This window comes from Procambarus clarkii, chromosome 20 (genome assembly GCF_040958095.1).
Source record: "Procambarus clarkii isolate CNS0578487 chromosome 20, FALCON_Pclarkii_2.0, whole genome shotgun sequence".
NCBI lineage: Eukaryota > Metazoa > Arthropoda > Malacostraca > Decapoda > Cambaridae > Procambarus > Procambarus clarkii.
This window is the reverse complement of record NC_091169.1, coordinates 30,444,694-30,455,610: the sequence shown is the minus strand read 5'-3', so window position 1 is coordinate 30,455,610 and position 10,917 is coordinate 30,444,694. Positions and strand designations below refer to the sequence as shown.

Here is a 10,917-nt window from a genome sequence, read left to right as displayed (position 1 = left end):
CAGTTACTGCTGGGTGAAGAGGGGCGGGCAGCTATGGATTGGTTCTGAGAGAATCCTTCCCTGAGGGTTGTCAGGGAGTGTGTGTGTGTGAGAGGTGTGTCATGTACTCACCTAGTTGTGCTTGCGGGGGTTGAGCTTCGGCTCTTTGGCCTCTCAATCGTCGATCAACTGGTATACTCCTGAGCCTACTGGGCTCTATCATATCTACATTTGAAACTGTGTATGGAGTCAGCCTCCACCACATCACTTCCTAGTGCATTCCATTTATTAACTACTCTGACACTGAAAAAATTCTTTCTAACGTCTCTGTGGCTCATCTGGGTACTAAGTTTCCACCTGTGTCCCCTTGTTCGTGTCCCACCCGTGCTGAAGAGTTTGTCTTTGTCCACCCTGTCAATTCCCCTGAGAATTTTGTAGGTGGTTATCATGTCTCCCCTTACTCTTCCGTTTTCCAGGGATGTGAGATTCAGCTCCTTTAGCCTTTCCTCGTAGCTCAATCCTCTCAGTTCCGGGACGAGCCTGGTGGCATACCTCTGAATCTTCTCTAACTTTGTCTTGTGTTAACTAGGTATGGACTCCAGGCTGAAGCTGCATACTCCAGAATTGGTCTTACATAAGTGGTATACAGGGTTCTGAAAGATTCCTTACACAAGTTTCTGAAGGCAGTTCTTATGTTGGCCAGTCTAGCATATGCCGCTGATGATATTCTTTTGATGTGGGTCTCTGGGGACAGGTTCGGTGTGATATCAACCCCCAGATCCTTCTCTCTATTTGACTCTTGCAGGATTTTTCCTCCCAGATGATACCTTGTGTTCAGCCTTCTGCTCCCTTCGCCTAATTTCATCACCTTACACTTTCCTGAGTTGAACTTTAGCAGCCATTTTCTAGACCATTCCTCCAGTTTATCCAGGTCATCCTGTAGTCTCTGTCTATCTTCATCCGTCTTGATGACGGATGAAGTGTGTGTGTGTGTGTGTGTGTGTGTGTGTGTGTGTGTGTGTGTGTGTGTGTGTGTGTGTGTGTGTGTGTGTGTGTGTGTGTGTGTACTCCTCAATACTGAAAAGCTAATACAGTTCCAATGTTTGGTTTCAGTACACAGATTTCAGTTGTGTAGGTAAATCCCCCAAACCCCAACGTTACTGTACATTTGAATCCACACGCTAAAGGCATCAGCTGTTTACACAAGGGATACAAGCCTATAAACTGAATGTTAGCATGTGAAAAAATTACGTCATAAATCAGGAACTTATTGGCGTAAGCGTAGCGTAAATCTGTACGCTTATTGGGACTATAACAGGCATCGGCCTTGATTTGTTCAATGCGCTGGTATAGATGCGTATCTCTATGTACAGTAAATGCGTACAGACTGGACGCCTGTCTATAGTACATCAGGTCAGGGGAAGTCACTCAACGACTTCATATAACACTCGGTAGATCTTAATTAACAATCACGGCAGGTTTGCTCAATAAAGGAAATTCAATCCACTACGTCATAAGGAGTTTCAGTTGCGAGCGAAAATTCGTTTTCTCAGATGTATATAAATTAATGTAAGCCCAAATAACATTATTATTAATCACAAGCCTAATGGCACTGCCGAGTCTGGTGTATTGATCAACTGATATTGCTTAATGACCTAACCTTTTCAACATGAAAGGTCGGCGAAACACACTCACACACACTCACACACACTCACACTCACTCACACTCACTCACACTCACTCACACTCACTCACACTCACTCACACTCACTCACACTCACTCACACTCACTCACACTCACTCACACTCACTCACACTCACACTCACACACACTCACACACACTCACACACACTCACACACACTCACACACACTCACACACACTCACACACACTCACACACACTCACACACACACACACACTCACACACACACACACACACACACACACACACACACACACACACACACACACACACAAACATTACATACCACATATGTCAGACCAATCCTGGAGTATGCGGCTCCAGCATGGAGTCCATATCTAGTCAAGGATAAGACTAAACTGGAAAAGGTTCAAAGGTTTGCCACCAGACTAGTACCCGAGCTGAGAGGTATGAGCTACGAGGAGAGACTACGGGAATTAAACCTCACTTCGTTAGAAGACAGAAGAGTTAGGGGGGACATGATCTCCACATTCAGGATTTTCAAGGGAATTGACAGGGTAGATAAAGACAGGCTATTTAACATAAGGGGCACACGCACTAGGGGACACAGGTGGAAACTGAGTGCCCAAATGAGCCACAGAAATATTAGAAAGAACTTTTTTAGTGTCAGAGTGGTTAACGGATGGAATGCATTAGGCAGTAATGTGGTGGAGGCTGACTCCATACACAGTTTCAAATGTGGATATGATAGAGCCCAGTAGGCTCAGGAATCTGTACACCAGTTGATTGACGGTTGAGAGGCGGGACTAAAGAGTCAGAGCTCAACCCCCGCAAGCACAACTAGATGAATACAACTAGGTGAGTACTCTCTCACTCAGGGAGGCCTCGCGGCTGAGTGGATAGCACTCTGGAGTCGTTGTCCGAATGGCCCGAGTTCGATTCCCGGCGGAGGCGGAAGCAAATAGGCAGAGTTTCTTTCACCCTGATGCCTCTATTCACATAGCAGCAAAGTTAGATAGCCTTATGTGTGTTCGTGTGTTAGAAAAATATATGTAGTAAACATAATAGAGGAAAATTAAATTGGTTAGAAAGGCGGGGTCCAAGAGCTAATTGCTCGATTCTTCAGATACAAGTAGTAAATACACACACACTCTGTGACTGGAATTATCTGCCACTTAGGTAATTACACAGTCACAGAGAAGTCAGGAAAGAACTTTTTTTAGTGTTGGAGCCGTCAGTAAGTTGAATAGGTTATGTGAAGAAGTCGTTGACGCTAACTCGATATACAACATTTGAAATGTAAATATGTTAACAGCGTGGGACCTGAGGTATTGGATTGGTGTACTACGAGCCTAGCTCCACTCTGCCAGCTTATCTAAGTGAATATGTCTAGGAAAGTGTACACACACACACACACACACACACACACACACACACACACACACACACACACACACACACACGCACAGGCCAGTGTGAATGTCCATATCAACTTTCATGCTACATACTGTGTATTCATTTGAAGTTTGTTTTTACACTAAATAAGAGTTACTGAAGTTGATCACTATTTCTTACATGTCAGATCTCACTGTGGGTTTGCCTCACGCAGCCGTATACCATCTCCTTATTACTCAGGAATAATTGGTTTATTTGCCGTAAATCAAAACATATTTAAAATATTTCTCTTGGGTGGAGCAAGAGGCTGGAGTTAATTAGCCTGTGTACCGTCCCCGCAAGCCGTATTAGTCCCGTCTCATTAGGCGCTGACCTATAATAACACTTGGAAAGTCTTTGGCCTTGAACCTCGCTCTTTAGGTCTGTAAATCTCACTTATAAGGACAGCCAGCCCTTAGGGATCTCTACAATGAGATATATGAAGCGATGTATCAATTTGCTCCAAATCAGGAGGTAGTTTGTTTGAACCGCTCCTGTGCCAGGTAAGTCTACTACGGGCTCACCATAGCCCGTGATACTTGGAACTTGTTCCGAGTAGCTGAATCTATAACAACATGAGGTTGGCCATTTTTGAAGGTGTCGCCGCGAGGTGTCGCCGCTGCCCGCCACCAGGGCGGCGCCACCGTAGTGTAAACATGGCCCGGCAGGAAGATGCGCTCGATTTTCAGTCTAAAGACTTTAATCCCGTTAAAGCTCTGTCCGTCACTGATGTGCAGCTCCCAGTGTCCGATGCCAAGGAGTATGAAGACCTGGACAGCCTTAGAAAGGATGTACATGGCCAAAGGTTTAACGTAGTGAGAGAAATCCCCGGTGTAAGTTGTGCCTTGTCCGCCGGGATCGATCTTTCCGGAGTGTTAGTGAGGGCTGATGGCAGCCGCCCCGGGCCTCCGTGTCCTTGTGGTAGCTAGTGGTGGCCCAGCCAGGGAGCAATGTAGAGTGTGGTGGCCCAGCCAGGGAGCAATGTAGAGTGTGGTGGCCCAGCCAGGGAGTAATGTAGAGTGTGGTGGCCCAGCCAGGGAGCAATGTAGCGAGTGGTGGCCCAGCCAGGGAGTAATGTAGAGTGTGGTGGCCCAGCCAGGGAGCAATGAAGCTAGTGGTGGCCCAGCCAGGGAGCAATGTAGCGAGTGGTGGCCCAGCCAGGGAGTAATGTAGAGTGTGGTGGCCCAGCCAGGGAGCAATGTAGCGAGTGGTGGCCCAACCAGGGAGTAATGTAGCGAGTGGTGGCCCAACCAGGGAGCAATGTAGCAAGTGGTGGCCCAACCAGGGAGTAATGTAGCAAGTAGTGGCCCAGCCAGGGAGCAATGTAGCAAGTAATGGCCCAGCCAGGGAGCAATGTAGAGTGTGGTGGCCCAGCCAGGGAGTAATGTAGCTAGTGGTGGCCCAGCCAGGGAGTAATGTAGCAAGTAGTGGCCCAACCAGGGAGTAATGTAGCGAGTGGTGGCCCAACCAGGGAGCAATGTAGCAAGTGGTGGCCCAACCAGGGAGCAATGTAGCAAGTGGTGGCCCAGCCAGGGAGCAATGTAGCAAGTGGTGGCCCAGCCAGGGAGTAATGTAGCAAGTAGTGGCCCAGCCAGGGAGCAATGTAGCAAGTAGTGGCCCAGCCAGGGAGCAATGTAGCAAGTGGTGGCCCAGCCAGGGAGTAATGTAGCAAGTGGTGGCCCAGCCAGGGAGTAATGTAGCAAGTGGTGGCCCAGCCAGGGACTAATGTAGCAAGTAGTGGCCCAGCCAGGGAGCAATGTAGCAAGTAGTGGCCCAGCCAGGGAGCAATGTAGCAAGTAGTGGCCCAGCCAGGGAGCAATGTAGCGAGTGGTGGCCCAGCCAGGGAACAATGTCACATTGCACGAAGCAAACGTTACTTTCCTTGCCGGTGTAACTCATCTTAATTTATAATAGGCCCTAATTAAATTCTAGCTATCAGCCGCTATTAGTGTGTGTATACTGTAACTGATGCTATTATTATTATTATTTAAATATTCAGATTGGCTTAGCATAGTTAATAACATGTTAGATGCAGTTAATTGTAATATTTATACAACATAATTTAAGAATACAGTAATAAATTTGAGCTCTTCATATTTTCTGGATCATTTTTTTATAAGATGTTTTATAAATTTTATTGAAAAATGTAAATGAGAAGGCGAGAGAGTGCCTCTTGTTTTAACGATGTAATCAAAATCTAATGTGTACCATTTCCAATAAAGATATCCCTCAATAACCACACATACTTAAAAAAGAGATTACTTAGACAAATTATAGCCCTGTAGGGTTTGCCAGCCTGGTTGCTCATGCCCAGAGTTCTGGCTTTTTTTTTTTTTTTTTACTACCTCTTCTCGCTACTCTACTCTATATAGTCTTCCATGCCTGGTGCTGCTTTGGGTAATCACTCCTCCCACTATTATAGCAGTTGCAAGATTAATTTTTTATCTTTTTTTTTAATTAATCTGATAATTATTATTCAATCTTAATTTCTGTGATACAGTGTACTGTATTCATTTTGTTCTCGGTATTATCTCCTATTTTCACAAATATGAAAATGTAATTTTAGGCTCAAACTAGTATAAACTACAATTATTTTGTAAACATTTCTTATTTTATACTTTGTACATGCAGTAGTATCTAATTTTCACAGTCAAGATTTTAAAGTCCTTTATGTAGCTCTTTATTTGTTTTGATTTGTTTATTTTATATTAAAATGAAATTTTCACAAATAGGGATCGTTCATTTTTCTACGTAACTAAAAGTGACACCTCTTAAATTAAAAACCTATAAACTGTAGACAATTCACAATTTTTACAGCATAACACTACCGTAGTAGCATGCACAAAACCATAGCCAATAAGGGTAAAAATATTCCTGTGTACTAGTTGACTTCAGAACTTGAAGAGTATCTTTCATTTTAATGAATCTTGAGCCCTGTGTAATATATATATCAGGACGGGGAAAAAAAAATGTTGATGCTAATTATAGACATTTTATAATAAAATATTGTTATAAGTTTGTGAAGTCTTCAGATACAGGACAATGGGACACTGTGCCATTCAGATTCTGGCAGTATTACTTGAGTATTGTTACATAAAACACAGATTTTCTCTCCTACAACTATGTTCATGACCAAGGATTTTTGTTATGCCATTTTCAGCAGAACCTCATGTTTCTTATATGAATATACCCTGGCACTATATCTTTTTACATTCAATTAAAATAATGAAATTAAATTAAAAAGGAACAATTACTTTTCAGAAACGTCCAAAATGAGAAATTTTGGATATCAAACTACACTTTCCGATAAACATTCATTATATAATTAGAGACGTGTGCCTACAAAAAAAATATTTTATGCTAAGCTGCCATAAAATTACATTTTAAAAAGATGTTGAAAACAAAATTTAAATTCTGAACAGTACAGTGCCTGGTATGATCAACAAGGATCAAACCAAGGGTTTGAAACCAGTAATGTGTGAAAAATACATTCGAATGGTCTGTAACAGAATGAATTGCACGCTTGGACATACCAATTATGTTCTATTTGATCCCGTCTGTCTTCCTTGATATATATACACACACAAATTTATTTTTTAGATAGATTTCGTCAATGATAACATAACTGTTGAATTCATTCCTTCATTTATTATTTACACTAACAAAATTCTGTTCTGTATAGCATTTTTGCTTTGTCTTATAAAAAGGGATGTTTGTAGCTGAACCCACAAAATGGAACTTTTACATTAGCAGTCATCCTGCTATCCCACTGTTGTCACCCAGGTTAGCATGGGACAATTATGCAGAGAATAAGTCACTATAACATGACGGAAAACAAGTAACCCATTTATGGTGATAAATACCATATATTTTCTTCTTGAGTTTGGCCTATTTACATTTTGTCATTAACGTTCTCTGATTTTATGATACACTATGCAGTGTTCAGTTTTCATGGTTACATTTACTATCCATACATAGGCTGCTATGCAAAAAAAAATAAATAAATAAAAAAATTAAATTGTATGACCTGGGAATAAATAGTCAATGAACAGTCATTGCTGCATATGATCTTGCAGATATCTGAGGTACGTTACTAACTTGCTTCCGCCGCCATAAACACATCACAGTTCCCACTTTGTGGTTTCATGCCTGCCCAAACCTTGCCTATCCCTTACAGGTGTTGGGCCCTGGAGGTATCCCAAAACCAAATGTACGTAAGATTCCAGTAGGGAGGAACTTCACACCAGAACAAGGTAACTCACTGGCAGATCATTGCTTAAATTAATGCATTACCTTGAACACTTCCTGCACACAGTGTACTACAGTACGTGTACTACATACTTAATTCCATAGTGTTCCTATACAGTAGTGTACATATTAAAATATTCTCGCTATTAATTGCAATACTTCTACAGTAATAACAAACATTTCAGCAATAATTTAATGCTTAAGTCAAACTAAGTTTTATATGGATATACTGTAATTTCTTAAGCTACTGTCAATGATATTCAGATTAAATTATGTATGATATAAAAATTACTAACATAACTGATACCTTTAATTCCTCTCAAGTGTCTTGAATTCTGCATTACCTGAAATGAAAATAAAGAAATTTTAGTGTTGATATGGAAAACTTTACCACACTAACATATTTACACCCTTTAATACACATTTTAATATACCCTTTAATACACCCTTTAATATACATCCTATTATCGAATACAATAAATGAAAATTTTATATTTTAAATATTGAACAACATTAATATAAAAAGGATTTGTCTTAAATGAATTACACTCCAATAACAATTATAATGTTTCTGTATTCACAAGAGTTCAAGAATTACAACATTTTTCATGTGTTTCCATTTTGATTAGGTATTGGTTAACAATTGAGGCCTCAAACGGTAATTCTTTTATGGTGTTACAAAAAATTCCTTTTAATAAATTTTTACAATAATAAACTACTACAGTTGTGAACTCTCTGATGATAATTTTAATATTGTACCTTAAACAGATTTTATCATACAGCAAACTGTAGAAATATTGTGTTAATAAATTTACATTTCTATGAAATGAGAAGATTATATAAATTTAACTTGGGAAAATAAATAAAATGATATAATTAGAAACTACTTTTATCCAAATTTGTGAAAGAATATACTGACTCCACCAGGACTCATAAAGGGCCGTGGTCCAAGACGGCGTCGAAATGTCATCACTCGCATGGAGGAAATGATTGGCCCTTTGGCTGTCCTTCGAAAGTGTCAGGAAGAGAACATTCGAGTCAAGGTGAGTATGTGAAGTGATAATTACCTTTAAACTAGTTATAATAAAGAAATCTGTAGAAAGCTTATTGGCCTATGTGAGGCAGCTCCAATTTGTAGACAATGAGTCAGAATAACGTGGCTGAAAATATGATGAGCAAACCACACATCAGAAGGAGAAACGACGACGTTTCGGACCATCCTGGACCATTATCACAGGTGTACATGATCTTGATATTCTTGATATCAAGAATATCAAGATACACACGACTTGATCTGGTCTTAATCACACGACTTGTTAATGGTCCAGGATGGACCAAAACGTCGTCATTTCTCCTGATGTTTGGTCATCAGTTCCGATTTATTTCCAACTACAATATGATGTACTTTGGTTACTTTTCCTACAGATCTGCAAACCTATTTCTGAACCAGTATTTGCATCAGTATTTCTTCTCCAATTTTAAATTTCTCCAACCTGAATTCATTGTTTCATATTTAATTTGTGTTGACATTTAAAAAAAACTTTGTCCCTCTTTTTTAAACCCTTTCACCCATTTGTACACTTAAATCATGTCTTCCTTTACTATGAAACATAAATTTAGTGTTGATAGTCTTCATAAGGGAGGTTCATATTGCCTAGGATAAATTTAGTCACTCTCCTTGCTATACTTTCAAAGATAATTTACATCCATTCTGTATTACAGTTGCAAAAATTATACAGTACTGCATAAACCAACTGAGGTGTCACTTGAGCATGAACAAATTGAAAGATAACATTAGTTTTATTACTAATGTTTCTAAACTTCGAGCCTAGTGCCATATTAAACTTATTTCAAACATTTATGCATTGTCTTCTTGGAGTAAGATTCCTGCTAATCATGACTGTCATTTGTCTAATTTGATTACACAATTTCACTATTGTTTAGCTGATACCAGATACTGTTATTTAGTTTTCCTTGTCTTAGAGCCATATAACTATCAGCATTGTCATTACAGTACAGTTTTAAAGTTGGTTTATGCCTTGCAACATTTCTGCTTCTTTATCTTCATTTATTACCCCTCCCTATTTTAGTGTCATTGGCAAATTAACTAATGTTCCTTGTGCCTTCAGTATCCAAAATATTATGGGGCATATACCTTATGGTTCAAGGATACAGCCCACTCGCTTGCAAATGTTCCCCACTCTGATTTTACTCTCTATTCTGACCCCCCTCTATTTTCTGACCAATAACCATGTTTTGATCCAGTTAAGATCTGTAATGTTTGTGCAGCTACTGATTAATACCAACTAACATAGACAACCCTTCATTTCCAGCTCCTGGACATGTATGAGCAGGATCTGTCTCTTGATCCTAATTCTATTTATTTCCCAAGTTTTTCTAGCAATGCCTCACCCTTTGATTTCCCTATAGCACTGTCATCTGTGAAAAAACTAACAAACAATATCCTCAATACCTGCCCCTTCAAAGCACACCTGCATCATCCACATATCATCCTTGGTACAACTAATCAAAATACAATACCCAACCAGGAAGTCCATGAATATCAAGATGTTCCTACGCTGTTTGTCGGTTCTCTTAATTTTCCTACCACTGTTGGCCCTTGGTAGGCAAATTACCTACCAAGTGGGATAACAGAGTTGTCCCCCTGTTATCCCACTATGCAGTATACAGTATTCATCTTGAAATATAAACAAAATTTACCATCTCATCCCCCAGCATATTCTGGTCATGACCTTTCAGCTGTCTGGTTTGGTCTCTTTGTGACTTTCGGTGATCCTTTTGCATATTCTGTACACTTGCAAACTCAACCTTGGCCACCAAATACTCATAACCCCTCACCTTTCCAGAGCTGGTCTTCCTCTGCCTCTTTAAGCGCCATATACTGTATCTCAAAACAAATTATGAGAAAAACTCATCCCCCCTCTTGGTGTAGCTAAGAGTACTGTAAAGGCATATCCACCTGTAGTAACAAGAGTGGAAGTGAAAATTATCAGGACCCACAATGTCAATACAGTTCAGTGCAGTCAATTGCGTAAATTAATTTATTTTAAGCATTTTGTTTGCAAGAGCCATTATGAGGTCAATAACAGGTTGGTATGATTTAAGTTTTCACTGTACTGATCTATTAGCTATAGAAAAGGGTACTGCATTTATTTCCATTCAGAAATGTGGAATTCTCGAATTATGTTCATGAATAGAGGACCAATGATCAGCATTTGGGTGACAATATTGGTAGTCACTATATAAAATGTACCAATAATTCTTGGCAGGCTTTAAGAGGCAAATTAGAAATGTTACAGATCAAATTAAATATTTTTGAAATGTACCACTTGTCATTTTCTGAAATAGCGCAAAAGTTAGTTGTGCACCTTCCTAAAAACATTCTGCTCGAAAGTTGAATATGCCAAGTTGAGCAAGTCTTTGAAGCCAAGGTTGCATAATATCTAATTTATAATAGCACAAAATAAATACTACACTGACATTTCAGCAATTGAGCTTTTGTATATTAGAAAAAAAATCCTGACAATTTTCACAGAGAAACAATTTGCGTTTGGACTCTTAATTCTGGGT

At 39.8% G+C, this 10,917-nt stretch overlaps 1 protein-coding gene across 1 annotated transcript; it reads left to right on the top strand.

Annotated features, from left to right (window-relative positions):
* Positions 1-3,687: 3,687 nt before the first annotated feature.
* LOC123751797 (U6 snRNA-associated Sm-like protein LSm11) lies at positions 3,688-10,661 on the top strand. The gene is made up of 4 exons (XM_069327837.1): positions 3,688-3,911; positions 7,256-7,331; positions 8,254-8,369; positions 10,194-10,661. Exons 1-4 carry the CDS (start codon positions 3,735-3,737, stop codon positions 10,281-10,283), a joined length of 459 nt encoding a protein of 152 aa, XP_069183938.1. The 5' UTR covers positions 3,688-3,734; the 3' UTR covers positions 10,284-10,661.
* Positions 10,662-10,917: the final 256 nt, after the last annotated feature.

Bases quoted from the DNA above. Each gene is read 5' to 3' on its own strand.
- LOC123751797 (XM_069327837.1), top strand. From the start codon at position 3,735: ATGGCCCGGCAGGAAGATGCGCTCGATTTTCAGTCTAAAGACTTTAAT. The intron at 7,332-8,253 runs GTAACTCACTGG...TGACTCCACCAG, and splicing joins GAACTTCACACCAGAACAAG to GACTCATAAAGGGCCGTGGT. The intron at 8,370-10,193 runs GTGAGTATGTGA...TCACCTTTCCAG, and splicing joins AAGAGAACATTCGAGTCAAG to AGCTGGTCTTCCTCTGCCTC.